A 19,880-nucleotide genomic window follows, 5' to 3' on the forward strand; every position below is an offset into this window, starting at 1 on the left:
TCATCTCCTGGCATCAGTTTGGGGGGAGCGGGTAGAGGCTGGTAACTGTCCCCGGCTGTGCCCTGCCACTTCTCTCCTTTAGACCTTTGCTGATGTCTATGACCAGATTACCGCTTTGTAGTAATATTAATATAAAAATCGGACTCAATGGTTGTAAAACTCAAATTTTTTTTAAATTGTGCCGTCCACAATATTTTATGACCGTTTTCGGTGCAGCGAGACCTTCATCAGATCATTTGGATCGCCTCGGTACTGCAGCATATGTGTTGAGAAAACACGCTACGAAAGTGGCGCCATCTATCACCGCAACAAACTTTATGCTTTTTATATTAATATTACAACCGAGTGGAGTCCTAGTCAAGGACCTGCAGTGTTCGGAGTGCCGTATATCCTCTAAGACGACCGCTTCCCCATCATATCGCCACTGGAGAGACGCGTTAGTCTGAAAGTCGCGATGGCCTTCTATTACACCGGACAGGTTCTTTAAATAGCCGGTGCCACTTCAATCAGTGGTCCCCACAAGTTACCTTTTGGGGTCCTGAGAAGTGAGCCACCCCCTTACTCCTAAGAAAGAGGGCTCCGCCTCATAGCCGCAATGAAGGATCGCTCTAAGGGTTTGTTCACACTGAAAAAAATCTGCCTCCTTCAGGAATTTTGAGGCAGGTCTTGACCGGCCTGCAGTTTCTTGCCGCGGCCATTGTGCGCTGCGGGCGAAAAAAACGCTTTCTCTGCCTCCCATTGATGTCAATGGGAGGTCAGAGGCAGAAACGCGAGAAAATATGACGCTTTTTCTTTTCCACGATCGGTTTTCTTTTTCCGCTCCTGGGAAAAAAAAGCCTCCACCTTCCATTGAAATCAATGGGAGGCGATTTCAGATGTTTTCCGCGTCTAAAACGGCGCCAAAAAACTCCATGTGAACTAGCCCTAAAGGTGGTTTTACATGGGCAGTTGTCGCCTGTGTTTACTACTTAGAAAACAAGCGCCGATTGACAATACAGCTCGTCGATTGGTGCTCGTTGCTCACGGTAAACGGACCAATGATCTAAACGATCATTATTACCCTCGCTTGTCGCCGTCGTGTCGCCAGCGCGCCCCCCTGTACACACAATGTGCTGCCAACACGACAATGTTTTCTGCTGCGTAAACTATTCAATCAGCCGATGAACCGGCGTTTGCCTGATCACTGGCCCATGTTAAAGTGTCTTAACGGTCTCCGCTCTGCTGATCCTTGACGTCTGACTAGAAGGCCACTTAATGGGTGCAGTTGGGACCTCCAGAGTGCAGATTTATTGGGGGCATTGCCCTTTAGGGTTATATGCAGGGTTGGCTTTAAAGACTATTTGTCGTGGCACTGGGGGCATACATGCTGTACTGGTGGTGGTCGCTCATTTGGTCCACTCTGAGTCCTTTCTTTAAAGGTACGGTGGAATGGGCCACCTGATCTCTCTTGGCCAATCTGCTTAGAGGGAAGTCCTGATAGGGCGCACACACTCTCTTGGTCACCTGTTTAGGGGGGGGGGGGGGTGTTCATTGGCTGCAAAATACTTATTAACTTAGATCTATTGGACAAGAAAACCTTGGCTGCTTTCTTCCAGAAACAGCGCCACAGCTGTCCACAGGTTGTGTCTGGTATTGCAGTGACTGAGGCTGAGCTGTAATACAACACGCAACCTGCGTACTGGTGTGGCGCTGTTTTTGGAAGAAAGCCGCCACGTTTTTCTAATCCTGGACAACGGATGTCCTGGTTATTCTGTGTAAGGATTGTGTCTCCGGATTTTTCATGAGCAGGTATTAAAGTTTTACTGATCACACAAAGCTTTTTAAATTCCTTCTAGGGCACGTCCGCCGTCACGACCAAAGTTTCAATGCGTCTATGATGAAACCGGAATCAACGTTGCAAATAGTCGCCTTTAAAAAATCTACCGTTTTGTGTATACAGCTCATATGCAGACTCGTGTGTGTCCCTGATTTCAAACAAACTCTCTCAGAAGTAGGAGGCAGATGGATGGGGATATGACGGCAGGATCAGATTACAAACAGATCTGATTGCAGGGCCAGACTACGCAGGGTCTGTTTGAAGTCTGTAATCACGGAGACATAGGTCTGCATGAAAGCTGCATACACAAAACGGTAAAGTTCGAGGTTATATTGTGCGTCCATATTCAATTGGAAGAGGTGGCCATGCATATGCGCTCAGTCTTTGTTCATGTAAATGGGGACAGGTCCCCTATCCAGACCAAACCGGGACCCTTCACTCCCAAACTAACTGGCCATAAAAATCTGTCAGTGGAAAACGACTTTAAAGAGACACTCCAGTGATTTTTTTTTTCTTTATTGCGGCCCCGTTTGTAAAGTACACCGGGTAATAGGTAGGGCCGGTCATCCTCTTACCGGGCGCTTTGTTGCCGAAATATCCCATCCGCAATTCTGTGACGTGACCGGCTGAATCCCACCGCGTCTGCGGTTTGGACTGAACGTCTGTCACTACACAGTCCGGTGACGCGCTCCATGTGAGTCTCATAGAAACCAATAGTGAAAGTGACGACCGGTCCAGACGCTGTAAGAAACGGCGGTGACAGTGCGGTCATGTGACATAATTGCGGATGGGATATTTTGGCAACAAAGCCCCCACTAAGAGGATGACCTGCCCTACCTATTACCTGCTGTATTGTACAAACCGGGGCCACAATAATAAAAAAAAAATCTTTTTAAGTAACAAACACCACAGGAGGAGCAAATATCTCTGTATAGTTGTCACATTAGGATAAGCCCTGTCCATATAGTCCAACCATGTCCCCACTCAGGACTCCCTGCCCCCCCCCCCCCGCCCCCCATATAGTCCGAGCAAGAGATGCACTTTGCAGTGGTTCTCCAATCTGTTTCTGTCAGGGCTAGTTCACACTGAGTTTATTGGCGTGGAAACCGCGCCGAAAACTGGCTGAAATCGCCTACCATTGAATTCAGTGGGAGGCGCAGGCATTTATTTTTCCTGCGACCGGGAAAAAAGTCAAGTTCTTTCTTTCCGCCTTTCCGTCTCCGACCTCCCATTGACATCAATGGGAAGAAGAGAAAGTGGTTTTCGCTGCGTTTTTTGCCCGCCGCACTCGATGGCCGCTGCCGAAAAGCGCAGCAAAGAAAGGTCAAGCCTTAAAATTCCTGAAGGAATTTTAAGGCAGATTTTTCAGCCTGCAAAACAAACTGTGTGAACAGGGCCTTAGAGCGTGTGCGCACCTAGATCCGCTGATCACCAGTGGTCCCCTCTGCTGCCAAGCCATCAGGCGCTGCCCAATTGTCCGAACCCTCAGCCCGTCTTGCTGGATACACTCTAAAGGCTCACTTTCTCAATTTTGTCATTAAAGTCCATCACATATTTCTGCTCAACTTCTAGTGCAGCACAGTAACGACACCTCTGCTCTTCTGTGCATGTCATAAAAGTGAGGCTTTTCCTTTTAATATTCTGATCTTTGTGTTTTCCTTAGAAATGATGGAGACTGTGGAGCTCGGGGAGACTGCTCATAAGAAGCCGGGGAGTACAGTGCCGGAGTCCATTCACACATACAGTAGGTTCCATGTGCACACAATGCAGTTTAGTTTTCTACATCTCATGGTTTCAGGACACGCAGCGCATTTTTAAAGCATATGTAAACTTTTGCAGCCGTGTTTGTATTTCTCCAATGCATCTAGAATAAATTTAAAAAAAAGACCTCAAATCGTTTTGATTAAAAAAAAAAAATTTCATCTGCAGGTCCCATGCTGACTACAAACAAGCCCTGTGTGTAGTCTGATCCTACAATCGTGTGACTCCTCCGCCTCCTCTTCTTGATTCCCTACAGAAAGCAGCTGCAGGGGCAGAAAGAGCGGAGTAACACATGACTGCGGGATCAGACTACACTCTGGGGTTGTTTTGTAGTCTGTAACCATGGAGACACACCACTCTGCATAGCAGCTGCCTACTAAGTTTTCAATCAAGACTTTGTAAAGTTGGTTCATTTTTTATTTTGCTTGATTTGAAAGCAATAAAACAAAACGTTTCAAACCTCTACACAACCTTTAAGGACGGCTCCAGTTTTTGGGGGTTACCTGCTGTGACGACTTTGATTTTTATTATTGCAATTCATTCTCTTATCTCTTTGCAGTTGGTGATGGTTTAGTGCAGCCTGAAGCATTAAATAAGAAAGCCATTCAGATTATCAACCGGGTTCGAGATAAACTTACAGGTAAATTCTGGCGATTCCATAAAACGTACATCAAATGGCGCAAAGGAGTCGTAGGTGGGGAGGCTTATTGAGGGGGGGGGGGGCGGGCGACTCTGATGAATGCTTTATGGATATCCTGGATTGGGGTTTAACCATGGAAGGCCGGTTATTTCTCTGCGGACAACCAGCTGTGACAGGACCTGTTATTCCTAATCGGAGGGGAGGGGAGGGGGGTTGTACCCTTTTCATTTTTCGTTACATTTTGCCCTTCATAGTAGAACCCATTAACGTGCTCTCATTTCTCAGGTCGAGACTTTAACCATGAAGAAACTCTGGATGTGGCCACGCAGGTAGAACTATTAATTAAGCAGGCCACGTCTCACGAGAACCTGTGTCAGTGTTACATTGGATGGTAAGTAATGTCGAATTCCAACTTCAGCCGCAGAATTCCGGACGATAAATAATGTTCGTTGATTTCATAATGTATCTTTACCGGGGGTCGGAGCTGTATTTTTTATTTTTTTGCTTCACTCCTCGCAGCCATAGAGACTTAGGCCTTATTCACACGGACGTGTTCATTCTGCGCGCGCAAAAGTTCAATGTGGCATCAGCATATGATGACACTCTGGTTTTATGTTTACAAACATAAAATCAGGAGGTGCTTTTCTGTTTTCATTCATTTCTTGTCCTACTGTAGCGCGAATCACGAGCGGACCCCGGAAGTGCTTCTGTGTGCCGAGCGCGATTTGCACGCACCCATTGACTTCAATGGGTGCGGGCTGTGCGAAACACGGGCAAATATAGGACATGTCGTGAGTTTTATGCAGCCGCCACTAGGGGGAGCTCACTGCTATGAATCTGTATGTATTGCGCTCCCCCTAGTGGTGGATACCGGCAAATGGCATTTGATCACTGAACTCATGATGGTGTGAAGGAAAGCAGGGGGTTTGGAGCACTGTATCAGAACTAAATCACAAAACCCAACAATAACGCTTTTTAATGAACTTGGAGATTGCACCGTGCCCCCTCCCCCGCAAATATCCCACAAACTCCAGGATTCTCCTGTTGTAATATTAGCTGAGTTCTTATTAGTTTTCATCTTCACTGTCCCTTTTCTTTGCAGGTGTCCATTCTGGTAAGGAACCGCTGCAACCTCTGCCCCCCCACCCCCACCACTGGATCGGTGAATCTGGCAGCGCAGCGGACGTCACCGATCACCAGTGTCTCTCTCCTTCGCGGACTGCCCTGCAATAAACGATGTGATATGAAGCTCTTCCCAACCTCACAGAATTAATTCAGGCTGGGACAGGGCACTGTATATAGGGATCGCTCCCTTACTGCACCAATCATGCTGAGCGCCCGGCTGATGACCGGACGTGGGATCCTGAACCTCGTACACAACGTCAGGAAGACGAACCCGCCGGTTACCCAGCTACAAATCAGGAACGCAACCAGAAATAAATGAGCGATGGGCAGCCGGATGCAGCTGTGAAGAATTATGGATGTTGATAGAGATGGAAAATGTAAATGTGACGCCGAGTGTTCTAGTGCCGGTTTGTTTATCTATTATGTTGGAATTTTTATATATATATATATATATATACTGTATATTTTTCGGGTACTGCATGAGGAACCGTTCTAAAAAGATGAGCGTTACAGGGAATAAAATGAGCCGGACGTCCTAAAAACGGATGTGAGGCAGCGCAGAGGACCCTCAGCCCCCCCCCCTATAAGGGTTCAGATCCACTGTATATTCTATAGGGTTAGTATAAGGCACATACAACTTATAATAGACTAGTCGTAATACAGTATATGCCGAAAGTAAAGCTCCCGTCTTAAACATCTTTTTTTTTTTTTTGTATTAATTGCTTATCTTTTATATCGTTCAGAGGTCCGATATTCTGACACAGAGCTCCAAACCCTCTGCACACAATAATTAAAAAAATCGACACTCCCTTTAAAATGTCAGAGCATTAAATCCCAGGTATTGAACATTGTGTCCTGGTTATACGGGAAAGCTGGGTGACTGACAATATGGCTGCCACCACAATACACACACGGGTGGTCACCCAGCTTTCTGAGACCCCTGAATCTAAATCTTCTGGGTTCAGGATAGATATTGGTGTGGAGGATGTCTCGTCATGTGCTGTTCAGGACTCGAGGAAAGCTGGGTGACACTGGTGGGAGCTGTTTCCAGACTTCCCAAAATCTGGAGACCGGTGAAGAGCCATTGAGATCCCAGCATGGAGTGGAAGCTGTGGACTGCTGGGACTTGTAGTTTCACAATGTCATTATATAGACGTCCTCCTAGTTCTATAATATCTTGGCTCTTCTCCCGCTCTGACAGTGACCTGCGTCACAGAAGAGGACGCTCTGCATTATAACTCCTCCACATCATAAAGTAGAACACCCCCTTTATGTGCCGCTCGCCATCATCGCCTCCCCGCGCAATTATCAGGTCTTAGGAAGCCAAACCCATTACTATCGGTGCCATGATGTTCAATGCGATACGTAGAAGTGTAGCGCCCCCTTTGCGGAATATTTTAGGAAATTGCTTGTCATTTGGTCCTGACAGGCAGAGTTGAATGGGAAATACCGATCCTCCGCTTCATTCCCTGCCAATCAGTCCAGAGTAGTCGATAATCTGTAGAACTGACCGGGGTCTGCACGCTGCAGGAGGCCGAAACCACCGCTGATCAGATCATAAGGAAATGGTAGACCAGAAATTGGGGGATTGTATCCAAGTTTATTGGTCACACGGACATTTAATCCTGAAACTCTAGAGGAATGTATATATTTTTTTTCTTTATCAATTGAACTTATCAATAAAGATCATTAAACTTTTCTGTTCTGGAGAGGTGTGTTCCTTTAAGAAATGTTCATATTCCAACTGACTGGGACTACTCCACCCATCATCAGCAGTCCGATGAGCAGAAGTGGCATCTGATCTTGAAAAGTTCCCCATGCCCTTGTTAATAACAGTCTACAACCAAGACACAACATTCTATATCCGCAAAGTTCTTACCTGATCACCCACCAGTGGCGACGTTCTGTATGTGCGGTTACAGGGGCCGGTAGGTCGGAGGGGCCCCGCTGTCACCCTAAAGGCCCTTTTACACCGGCCGATGCAGCGAGCGCCGATCAACGAGACATCGTTGATCGGCGCTCGTTTGCTCCTGTCACACGGCGCTATGGACGGGGACGAGCGGTTTTATTACTCATATCTCGCGTCCCCATATGTTATCACATCGGCAGCGCGTCTCCCTGTTTACACTGATGCGCTGCCGATAACGATGGAATTTAACTTTTTTTAAAAACGATACGACCAGAAGATGATCGAGCGTTTGCTCGTCTGCCCGATAATCGTCCTGTGTAAAACCCCATTAGGGTCGTGTTTTCACGTAACGTAAATTGCTGAGGAATTCTGCGGAATTTCCCCAGCGTTTACAGTAGCAGCAAAGTGGGTGAGATTCACAAAACCTCATGCCCCCGCTGCGGGAAATAAACCGCACCGTAAACGTTAATAAACTGACCTGCGGTGTGGAATTTCATTCCGTAGCATGTCCATTTATGCCGCGTTTTTGCTGATTTTCCGTTGCGGGTTTTCCCCATTGAATTCAATGGGGATGCAAAAGCCGCAACAGAAAGCCAAGCGTTGCGACTTTTGCGGCGTAATCGCAGCGTCTACCCTGCAAAAATCGCAACTCCGGGAAAAAAAGAAAGCTTACCCAGAACGCCCTCTTTCCTGCAAACCGGCCTCCTGGGGTGACGTTGCATCTCATGTGTCCGCTGCAGCATCATCCGGGGAGGCCGGAGCGGACGTCAGAGGAGGGAGGGGGTAAGTATATAAACCGCTTTCTTCCGCACCGATATTTCCGTGTCCTGCTGGTTCCAGGTCGGACATGCTGCGTATCCGTCCTGTGGGAGCCCGGCCTAAGGCTGAGTTCCCACGATGCAGCTTTTGCGTGCGTTTTTCTTTAGCCAAAACCAGAATTGGATCCAGGAGAGCAGACCTATAATGCCATACTTTATATACTACTTCTGTTTAGGGTCCGTTCCTGGTTTTGGCTTAAAAAAAAAAACGCATGCAAAATCTGCACTGTGGGAACCCAACCTAAATCCGCAGGTAAAACTTCAGCGTTTTCCGCAGCAATATGAGCAGGAAAAGCGCGGTACTTGGTGCAAATTTTTGTAGGAAAGCAGTGAGGGGTCCGGCACACGATAAAATGTCAAATTAATCATAGTTCGGAACGCGTAAGCGTTCTCTACACCGGGATTTTAAACACTAGTTTTACCATTATGTTATACCGATAAACAGCCTTGCAATGTTACACTTTATCGTGGGCCGGACCCCTCACTGCTTTCCTTGGATCATTGCCTACCTCCGGCGTAGATCTCCTGCCGACCAATGACGGGACGTGGCGGCTTTGAATGGCATGAGTGGTGAGCGGACCCGTTGCTTTTTTTTTACCTGCAGGTTTTTGTGACCATCGACCAGCGTTTTTCTTGAGATTCTGTTGCAGGAAATCTGATGTGCGTGTGCGCGTGAGCTATTCAAGAGCGCGAGGGGTCCACAGACTTGTTGAACGGGGTCATTTTCTCGCTCTTTTGTGCGCGAACTCCGGTGCTCATGAATGGCGTGAGGTCGGGGTGCTGCATCTATAATATGGGAGCAAAAAAACCACCCGCGTTATGCTTGTGACTAAGCTGCTCAAGGCTGCGATAACTATGCGCGCGCGCGTTCAGCGTATACAACGGGAAAATCCTCTGAAATCTGCAAAATTCTATTCCATTGTGAAAAAAAATACATAAGCCGCGCGGTTTTGTTTTGCGGGATCTCCCTGTATTGAATAACGTAGTCGAGCGCGCTTGGCTTTCAATGCAGTAAAAATAAATATATATACCGACACACTGCCGGAACGTACAGCCTCGCACACATCCATCACCGGTTTTCACGGCCGTGTGTGTCCGTTATGGTATCCGTGTGTACTCCGTGTCCGTTCCGTTTTAAACGGACGTGCTTTTGTTTGGTTTCCGGTTTTCGCAGATCCGTTAACAGTTTCTCAACATCCATCTTCAGGAATGAATGTGGTCTGTGAACTTTGGCACGGCCTGCCGTTGCTAGGGCAACGGATCAGTCAAAAACGGACGGCACACGGAAGCCTTCTGTGTGCCGTCCGTTTTTTTTTCACGGACCCATTGACTTCTATGGGCCCCACGGTCACGGAATCACTGACAAAACTAGGACAGGCTCTACTTTTGACGGAACGGAACAATGATCTGTGAAAATAACGGAAGTGTGCCTGGCCCCATAGAAATGAATGGGTCAGGGTGCGATCAGTTAAAAAACGGATAGCGCACTCATGGAAAAAACTGAAGTGGGCAGGAGGCCTCATGCAGACATCCGTGACCTCTTATACGGCCGCAAAACACAGACCGCACATTGATGGCTTCCGTGTGTGTGGTCTGTTTTTTTTAACGGACCAGTGAATAGAATGTGCGAGACTGATCCATAAAAACTGACTGGAATCGGAACGGCTCTGAATTTTGCGGATCGGGCACACGGACGCACAAAAAAAACGAAAGTGTGCCTGGCCCCATAGAAATGAATGGGTATGTGTTGCTGTCTGATACAAAAAAAAAACACGGATAGCTCACTGAAGGAAACGAGGAGGCTAGATGTCTACGGACACATTTGGCGTATGCGCTGCCGTGTGGTATGTATTTACAGGGGCAGCATGCGGCGTCGCATGCCGTATATCGGACTGAGTTTTCCTATAGAACTGGTTTCAGTGCTTCTAGTAGAAAACAGCATTTGTGGAGCAGAACCTCACCGAACAAAGTGGTCGCTATATGAATCTATTTTGTGCACCGTAAAATCGGCCGTATAAGCGTTTTTTTTTTTTACCTGAGGCCTGAAATTACATTTTTGCAGTCGTGATGGTGACACGCGACCCGGCAGCTGATGTAGCGACAGAAAATATACATTGAGAAATGAAGGCGCACTCCCTAGGCAACCCCTAAGAGTCCAGTTTCTTGGACTCTTAAAGGGGCAGTGTAGGTCGTGGATATCGCAGTGGTGTAAATATAAATAGGTTTAAATGTATATATCCGTGCAATTCCTAGCTGCAATGTTGTAGTAACAACCCTGGGAAAAAAACAAAAACCATTATAATAGCCCCGTTGTAGTGGCCACCGTCTGTGCCACCACCAACATGGCGGCCTCTAACCTGCCTCACGTTCGACGTCATATCCCCGAGTTCCAGCGTGTCTTGTCTGTGATGACGTCAACTCCGCTCGGTTCCAAGATGGCTGCGCCCGCTGCAAGCGTGACGACCGAGATGATGGAGAAATCCGGGGGCAGCGAGGGAACCGAAGAGCGGCTGTCCGAGCCCATCCCCGGCTTCCCTGACACCGATGCCTTTGTCAAGGTCGGTAATTAGGAGGAGTCCATGTTGTGACGGGGCGCTGTGCATCATGGGATTAGTGGAGCGCCGAGTCCCTGTCATGTTATTATATATGTTATAATCTCTTCTATCCCATTACCGTGCTGTGTGTATGGTCACGTGATGCAATCAGATTTTTGATTTCTATGGCAACCATGTCGGACTACGCGGAGCCGTACCGTATTGGACGTATTACGAGACGCGGTGTCGCGGGGAAGAACGTGTTTTGTAGCCCAGGACTCTTAAAGGGGTTTTCCATGCCGCACGCCGGTCTCTGTTTACGTTCCTATGTCTATAGTGATTGGCTGCTGCAGTCACATGACGTGTGGACATATGTAAACAGAGCAGCACTGGCTGTGTCCTAGTCTAGAGCTGCATTCACTGGCTTCACAGCTGAAATCTCCCAGATTTTTAAGATTTGTATCCCCTTTACAGTCCGGCCTGTAGAAGTCATCGGGAGTTATGAAAAGTGCGGAGGACGGAGGGGCAGGTTGTGCTAATACAGTACGGACTACAAGCTGCCATGTTCTAAGAAGGAACACTCCAAAATAATACATGGTGTCATGCTGAGTGAAGGGGCGGAGCATGACACGAGTTCAAAGGTCACCATGGATACCATCCCTGTGTCATGCTCCGCCCCCTCGGCCCCTGTATTAGACATTACTCAGTATATCGGTTTTTCTCGGACTGAACAGTCTCATGTCTTGTTTGTTTCTGGTGGTCAGCACGCCCTCGGAACCGTCGTGGGAGCCACAAAAGCCTCTACTGGCCTCCCGCAGTGTGGGGATGAGTACGACTTCTACCGCAGCTTTCCCGGTTTCCAGGCCTTCTGTGAAGCTCAAGGCGACCGCCTGCTACACTGGTAAGAAGCAGCGCGTGAATAACCGGAGCGGCAGCGTAACCACCAACCACAAAGACCGTGTCTCTGCGCAAAGGGGGCGGTACCACAGGGGAGACCAACCAGCAAAGGCCGTAAATAAGTAACACGATGCAACTTTATAATGCACTTCGTTTCACACCACCATTTTCAAGATTTCTGCTTGCTGTAAGTGAATGGGAACATTTTTGTTAACATCCAGAGGTTGAAATCCTGTACATACTTCTCACAGCTGAGAGTCTGCTACAATTGTATTCAGTCTAGACAATCCTCTGAGAGGCCCAGTTCGCACAGAGTTTTATGGCTCAGTATCCGCGTCTGAATCAGCGCTAAAATCGCCTCCCGTTGGAATCAGTTTTTTTCTTTTCCTGGACGGCTCTTGGCGCTCGCAGGAAAAATAAAGCAGCATGTTCTTTCTTGCCGCATTTTCTGCCTCTGACTTCACGTTGAGATCAATGGGAGGCAGAAAAAACCTGCGGTTCTCGCTTTTGAGCGTTTTTTTGCAGTTAGTCCTTGCATTAGCTCCAGTCACCGCAGGCGATAAACGCAGCGGAAAAATGTCTGCAGGCAGTTCAAAATCTGCCTCAAAATTCCTGAAGCAAATTTTTTATTTTTTTCTGCCTGCAAAAAAACCTCAGTGTGAACAGGGCCTCAAATATCCTGCACTCCAGACTGATACATTTTATCTACACTGATATATCAGGAAATGTGCTGCTGATGTGTTTAGCTCACAGAGGATTGTCTAGACCTGGATACAATTGTAACAAACCCTCAGCTGTGAGCTGGACTAGGTCTGTACAAGGATTCAGCTTAAAGTCACTGACCGCAATCAGAGATATCTGCGTTGGAACGTTTGCTGCAGATCCAGTGAAAAATGGTGGACAAAACAACGGACGCCGTGACGGAAGCCTGACTTGGGTCTCCGATGATGTCCGTCATGCGATAGACTTGGCGCTACCGTTTTTTTTTGTTTATCCGTCGGTCGCTGTTGTCTTTTATGCGAATTGGATGGGTATCTGTCGTCGTCCCTAAATACTATTACGTAATAGATGCTGGAGCTGAAACACTCTGTGCCGCTGTTACGCTTAATTTCAGTTTTGACCAATGGCAATCTACGCCATCAATCCTTGAGTTCATCCTAATGCCATCATTGCTCTCCCCGTAGTATGAGCCGGATCATGCAGTATCATGGCTGCCGCAGTCATCTCAAGGATCGCAGCAAAGTCACCGCGCTGGAAGATAAGTTTGATTTGTTGGTGGACGCCAATGACGCCGTCCTGGAAAGAGTGGTGAGTTCTGCGCTCCGCAACCACGGGGGTCTGAATCCAGATTATTGAGCGATCACTGAGGTGAAGCCTTGCCGCTGCTGTGAGATTATTAGACATTAATGGGACATTTAATTTCAGGGTATTTTACTTGATGAGGCCTCTGGTGTCAACCGAAATCAGCAGCCGATCCTCCCCGCCGGAATGCAGGCACCGAAGACTATCGTCTCCAGCTGGAATCGTAAGGTAATAATAGATAATCAGCTCTTCATGTACTGACTATCTGCTAGGCTTGTGCTTATACAGAGCAGCCAATCTGAACAAGCAGAGCTGCAGTGTAAAGCATGGGGGGGCAGAGGAGGAGCTTGAGCTTGTAATGAGACATTAGATTTATTTCTGACTTCAATAGGCAATGCAGGTAAGCTGCAGTCACTGATCATGGGTGTAACCTGATGGAGCAGAGCTGCAGTGTAAAGTAGAGAAAAGAGACAAAACAGCAGCCTGAGAATCTTATGAGGCGGATTTTAATGACCTCAGACTCCAGTAGACGACGCGCTGAAGCCGGAGTCACTGATCATGGTGTAGGAGATCGTTACACATGGCGGTGACTCTTCGGCCTTGTTCACACAGCGCTAAAAAAACCGAAACCACGTGTAATCGTGTCACAAACTAAGTACAGGTGTTTTTTGCAGCGTTTTCGGCGTGTATTTTGGGGGCGTTATTAGGACCATTGACTATGGGAATTAGGTGCGTTTTTGTCGCGACCTGCGCACCAAGAATTAACCTGACAGTTTTTACGCGACGCGTTTTTAAACACGTCAGCGTATACAAAACGCGTCGGCTGAACTACAATGTGTTTTCCCATTGATGTCAATGGGAAGCTTAAAGCATGCGTTTTTCAGCGCATAAAATGCGGCAAAAACACGTCGAATACAGGCCGTGTGATCAAGGCCTTATATCACGTGCAGTCTGGATTGTGATTCTTGTGCTTTTGCCTTTAGAGCAACGTTTCAACCAAGAAAGGCAAAGCGGAGACGTTCCGGCTGCTGCACGCCAAGAACATCCTCCGGCCGCAGCTCAAGTTCAAAGAGAAGATGGATAACTCCAACACCCCGTTCCTACCAAAAATTTTTGTGAAACCAAATGCTCAGAAGCCACTGCCGGAGGGTGAGTTTAGGGGACGCCATTACAACTTCCTATACGGGCAAAACCCATACACTGAGCTGTTCATAGTTCAGAGCCCAAGGGGGTGGAGCATGACACAGGGATTCAAAGTACACCAATCGGAGAACCCTTGTCATGCTCCGCCCCCTGCACTAGACCTGACCGTATAATGGCCGCTAATTACTCCACCACTTCCCTCCATTGTTGTCATTGTGTTAGTTCTCAAGAACAAGCGGGACAGACATCAGCGCCCTGAAGATCTGGACCTCCCCCCGGCTCTGGCGGACTTCATCCACCAGCAGCGAATGAACCCGACTGAGGATGACGTGTAAGTTATAGGACTGATGATCCGAGCCCTATAGGCGGTAGTCCGATGCCCCGGCTATTGCCTCCTTTGTCATAGGAGTCTGGTTGCCATGGGTCACAGCATTTTTGGACCTTTTTGCTCGGTGTTTAATGCAGGGCTCATACGATCGTGTTTTGTAGGTTCTCTCACCCTTATCAGTATGAACTGGATCGCTTCGTTCCTGTGGAGTCCAGTCTTGAAAAGCCGGAGATCCAGGTGAGTGGTGTGACCTAAGCCAAAGACGCTAATATGTCAGACCACAATTGGGGGTGGGGGATATGCAGGATGACGGACCACCTGCTACAGAAAAAATATCATTTGAATTTGGCCCATTTTCCAGGTTTTTTTTTTTTTTGTTTTTTTTTTGTGCAGCCAGCAGTGTAAAGTATGGAGGTTTTCTTTCTGGTTGCCTTTTCTGGCTACATCAAGGCTTGAGGCTCGATCTCATATGTCAACCACATACTTGTAATATATTGTGTATATGTGTGTAGACACTAGCTTGAATGTAGCCATGGCAACAAGAATGGAAACTACCATACTTTACACTGCTGGCTACATCCAGAGCTTTATGTATAAGAAGGTGGAGGGTTTACCTAGAGAAAATCTATAGCAGATATAAATGTCACAGTTCTTACCAGAGCAGAGGAAGATTGAAGGAACACTAAGAACAGCTGCCCCATTATGGTACTAATTTCTGCGTCCTCCCCGTCTGCAGCTCTACCGCCCCCTGGAGGAGACCCCCTGTCACTTCATCTCTACGCTGGACGATCTGGTGGAGTTGAATGAGAAGCTGCTGCAGTGTTCAGAGTTTGCTGTGGATCTGGAGGTGAGGAGAACTTTGTTTTTTTTGGGGTCCGGTGGCTTCTCTGAATAATACGAGGGTCATTGAACGTCCTTCCCTCCGCAGCATCACTCGTACAGAAGTTTCCTTGGTCTCACCTGCCTCATGCAGATCTCCACCCGCACCGAGGACTACATCATTGACGTCCTGGAGCTGCGCAGTGACCTGTATATACTGAACGAGAGTTTCACGGATCCCGCTATCATCAAGGTCAGAAGCTCTGAGCCGATCGATCGCTGTCACGTCTAACATAGGGAAAAGGCAGAGCTGCAAGAAGGAGGGTGCAGAAGCTTCTGTGGACAAACCCTTCCGAGCAGCCAGGTCTCCCCAGCATCTGATCATAGGGGTCCCTGGGGATAGCAGCTGATCATAGGGGGTCCCTGGGGATAGCAGCTGATCGTAGGGATCCCTGGGGATAGCAGCTGATCGTAGGGGTCCCTGAGGATAGCAGCTGATCGTAGGGGGTCCCTGGGGATAGCAGCTGATCATAGGGGGTCCCTGGGGATAGCAGCTGATCATAGGGGGGTCCCTGGGGATAGCAGCTGATCATAGGGGGTCCCTGGGGATAGCAGCTGATCATAGGGGGTCCCTGGGGATAGCAGCTGATCATAGCGGTCCCTGGGGATAGCAGCTGATCATAGGGGTCCCTGGGGATAGCAGCTGATCATAGGGGTCCCTGGGGATAGCAGCTGATCATAGGGGTCCCTGGGGATAGCAGCTGATCATAGGGGTCCCTGGGGATAGCAGCTGATCATCGGGGTCCCTGGGGATAGCAGCTGATCATCGGGGTCCCTGGGGATAGCAGCTGATCATCGGGGTCTCTGGGGATAGCAGCTGATCATCGAGGTCTCTGGGGATAGCAGCTGATCATCGGGGTCTCTGGGGATAGCAGCTGATCATCGGGGTCTCTGGGGATAGCAGCTGATCATCGGGGTCTCTGGGGATAGCAGCTGATCATCGGGGTCTCTGGGGATAGCAGCTGATCATCGGGGTCTCTGGGGATAGCAGCTGATCATCGGGGTCTCTGGGGATAGCAGCTGATCATCGGGGTCTCTGGGGATAGCAGCTGATCATCGGGGTCTCTGGGGATAGCAGCTGATCATCGGGGTCTCTGGGGATAGCAGCTGATCATCGGGGTCTCTGGGGATAGCAGCTGATCATCGGGGTCTCTGGGGATAGCAGCTGATCATCGGGGTCTCTGGGGATAGCAGCTGATCATCGGGGTCTCTGGGGATAGCAGCTGATCATCGGGGTCTCTGGGGATAGCAGCTGATCATCGGGGTCTCTGGGGATAGCAGCTGATCATCGGGGTCTCTGGGGATAGCAGCTGATCATCGGGGTCTCTGGGGATAGCAGCTGATCATCGGGGTCTCTGGGGATAGCAGCTGATCATCGGGGTCTCTGGGGATAGCAGCTGATCATCGGGGTCTCTGGGGATAGCAGCTGATCATCGGGGTCTCTGGGGATAGCAGCTGATCATCGGGGTCTCTGGGGATAGCAGCTGATCATCGGGGTCTCTGGGGATAGCAGCTGATCATCGGGGTCTCTGGGGATAGCAGCTGATCATCGGGGTCTCTGGGGATAGCAGCTGATCATCGGGGTCTCTGGGGATAGCAGCTGATCATCGGGGTCTCTGGGGATAGCAGCTGATCATCGGGGTCTCTGGGGATAGCAGCTGATCATCGGGGTCTCTGGGGATAGCAGCTGATCATCGGGGTCTCTGGGGATAGCAGCTGATCATCGGGGTCTCTGGGGATAGCAGCTGATCATCGGGGTCTCTGGGGATAGCAGCTGATCCCCCTTTCCCATTGTAGGCGTCCAATAACCGACCCAGCGGTACTATAAAGTGAGTGCTGCGCTCTATTCTGGCTCACATAGCGGTCCTAATTTGGAAATCTCCCCCCTTCCCCATTACCCCAATATTGTCTAGTAGACAAAGTACCGTATAATATACAGCTAAGCTGTTCAAATGGAGTGGGGAGGCGCTACATTTTGCATGAAGCTACTCTCTGAAAGAAGTTCAGCACTAGTTACACCCTATTAGCTGCAGAACGGGTGGTACATGTCAATTAGTGCACATCTCCTACAAAGAGGTTCTGCAGTAGCTGAGATGTTCACTGTTGCCGTGTAGTGTACTCCTCACTGTAAATGAGTAGATTGTGTCTTATTCAAAACTAGGAGGGAGATTACATATAAAATACATGCCGTTTTATGTGTTATAGGAGCTTTACTAAGCTTTTAGGGGGGGGGGGGGGGTCTGTCAACAACCTTGCTGACTATTTCCAATAAAAACCAGCAGCATAGTGAGTGCAGCTCTGGAGTATAATACAGGATATAACTCAGGATCAGTACAGGATAAGTAATGTAATGTATGTACACAGTGACTCCACCAGCAGAATAGGAAGTGCTTCTCTGGAGTATAATACAGGATATAACTCAGGATCAGTACAGGATAAGTAATGTAATGTATGTACACAGTGACTCCACCAGCAGAATATTGAGTGCAGCTCTGGAGTATAATACAGGATGTAACTCAGGATCAGTACAGGATAAGTAATGTAATGTATGTACACAGTGAGTCCACCAGCAGAATAGTGAGTGCAGCTCTGGAGTATAATACAGGATGTAACTCAGGATCAGTGCAGGATAAGTAATGTATGTACACAGTGACTCCACCAGCAGAATATTGAGTGCAGCTCTGGAGTATAATACAGGATGTAACTCAGGATCAGTACAGGATAAGTAATGTATGTACACAGTGACTCCACTAGCAGAATAGTGAGCGCAGCTCTGGAGTATAATACAGGATGTAACTCCGGATCAGAACAGGATAAGTAATGTAATGTATGTACACAGTGACTCCACCAGCAGAATAGTGAGTGCAGCTCTGGAGTATAATACAGGATATAACTCAGGATCAGTACAGGATAAGTAATGTATGTACACAATGACTCCCCCAGCAGAATAGTGAGCGCAGCTCTGGAGTATAATACAGGATGTAACTCAGGATCAGTACAGGACAAGTAGATAAAATAGTGAAGGACACTTTAAGATGTATTTTTGTAATCTGTAGGTTTTGCATGGAGCAGATTCAGACATTGAGTGGCTCCAAAAAGACTTTGGTTTGTACATTGTGAACATGTTTGATACCCATCAAGCATCTCGTCTGCTGAACCTGGAGAGGAACTCTCTTGACCATCTTCTCCGACACTTCTGCAGCGTGGAGTCCGATAAGAAATACCAGCTCGCAGACTGGAGAATTCGGTAAGTAAAAGGCTCATGTTCCCCCTGCTTCACCGATGAGGAGACTGAGTGACCCTAATGGGCTGTATCTGATTAACAGACCACTGCCAGAAGAAATGCTCCATTATGCCAGAGCCGATACCCACTACCTGCTGTATATCTACGACAAGATGAGGGATGAGCTGCTGAACGCAGCCAATGGTCAGCAGAATCTTCTCCACCTCGTCTGGCAGAAGAGCAAAGAGATCTGTCTGAAGGTGAATAATCATATCATATGATCTAGTGTTATATCTACATGGGGGGTGAATTACAGGGTCATAGCCGTTATTGTCTTGTACATAGGTGGCAGTATTATAGTAGTTACATTCTTGTATATAGGAGCAGTATTATAGTAGTTATATTCTTGTATATAGGAGCAGTATTATAGTAGTTATATTCTTGTATATAGGAGCAGTATTCTAGTAGTTATATTCTTGTATATAGGAGCAGTATTATAGTAGTTATATTCTTGTATATAGGAGCAGTTTTATAGTAGTTATATTCTTGTATATAGGAGCAGTATTCTAGTAGTTATATTCTTGTATATAGGAGCAGTATTATAGTAGTTATATTCTTGTATATAGGGGCAGTATTATAGTAGTTATAGTCTTGTATATAGGGGGCAGTATTATAGTAGTTATATTCTTGTATATAGGGGGCAGTATTATAGTAGTTATATTCTTGTATATAGAGGACAGTATTATAGTAGTTATATTCTTGTATATAGAGGACAGTGTTATAGTAGTTATATTCTTGTATATAGGGGACAGTATTATAGTAGTTATATTCTTGTATATAGGAGCAGTATTATAGTAGTTATATTCTTGTATATAGGAGGCAGTATTATAGTAGTTATATTCTTGTATATAGGGGCAGTATTATAGTAGTTATATTCTTGTACATAGGGGGCAGTATTATAGTAGTTCTATTCTTGTATATAGGAGCAGTATAATAGTAGTTATATTCTTGTATATAGGAGCAGTATTATAGTAGTTATATTCTTGTATATAGGGGGCAGTATTATAGTAGTTATATTCTTGTATATAGGAGCAGTATTATAGTAGTTATATTCTTGTATATAAGGGCAGTATTATAGTAGTTATATTCTTGTATATAGGGCCAGTATTATAGTAGTTATATTCTTGTATATAGGGGCAGTATTATAGTAGTTATATTCTTGTACATAGGAGCAGTATAATAGTAGTTATATTCTTGTATATAGGAGCAGTATTATAGTAGTTATATTCTTGTATATAGGGGGCAGTATTATAGTAGTTATATTCTTGTATATAGGGGGCAGTATTATAGTAGTTATATTCTTGTATATAGGGAGCAGTATTATAGTACTTATATTCTTGTGTATATAGGGGCAGTATTATAGTAGTTATATTCTTGTATATAGGAGCAGTATTATAGTAGTTACATTCTTGTATATAGGAGCAGTATTATAGTAGTTATATTCT

General features: G+C 47.0%; 2 protein-coding genes across 6 annotated transcripts in view; both read left to right on the forward strand.

Moving 5' to 3' along the window:
* MTOR (mechanistic target of rapamycin kinase) overlaps positions 1-7,040 on the forward strand; it is a 109,332-nt gene extending 102,292 nt beyond the window's left edge. For all 5 annotated transcript variants that reach the window (XM_075839360.1, XM_075839364.1, XM_075839362.1 and 2 more), the window contains 4 exons: positions 3,480-3,560; positions 4,137-4,217; positions 4,503-4,608; positions 5,320-7,040. In XM_075839360.1, coding sequence (XP_075695475.1) covers positions 3,480-3,560; positions 4,137-4,217; positions 4,503-4,608; positions 5,320-5,335 — 284 coding nt within the window. In that variant the 3' untranslated portion in view covers positions 5,336-7,040. The remainder of the gene's footprint in view (positions 1-3,479; positions 3,561-4,136; positions 4,218-4,502; positions 4,609-5,319) is intronic.
* Positions 7,041-10,401: 3,361 nt separating this feature from the next.
* Positions 10,402-19,880, forward strand: part of EXOSC10 (exosome component 10) — a 29,234-nt gene continuing 19,755 nt past the window's right edge. The window contains exons 1-11 of the mRNA XM_075840586.1: positions 10,402-10,627; positions 11,368-11,504; positions 12,685-12,808; positions 12,926-13,030; positions 13,786-13,951; positions 14,168-14,276; positions 14,435-14,510; positions 15,010-15,120; positions 15,202-15,345; positions 18,209-18,399; positions 18,479-18,635. Of these exons, the coding sequence (XP_075696701.1) occupies positions 10,412-10,627; positions 11,368-11,504; positions 12,685-12,808; positions 12,926-13,030; positions 13,786-13,951; positions 14,168-14,276; positions 14,435-14,510; positions 15,010-15,120; positions 15,202-15,345; positions 18,209-18,399; positions 18,479-18,635 (1,536 nt within the window). The 5' untranslated portion in view covers positions 10,402-10,411. The remainder of the gene's footprint in view (positions 10,628-11,367; positions 11,505-12,684; positions 12,809-12,925; positions 13,031-13,785; positions 13,952-14,167; positions 14,277-14,434; positions 14,511-15,009; positions 15,121-15,201; positions 15,346-18,208; positions 18,400-18,478; positions 18,636-19,880) is intronic.

Source organism: Rhinoderma darwinii, chromosome 10 (assembly GCF_050947455.1).
Source record: "Rhinoderma darwinii isolate aRhiDar2 chromosome 10, aRhiDar2.hap1, whole genome shotgun sequence".
Classification (NCBI taxonomy): Eukaryota; Metazoa; Chordata; class Amphibia; order Anura; family Rhinodermatidae; genus Rhinoderma; species Rhinoderma darwinii.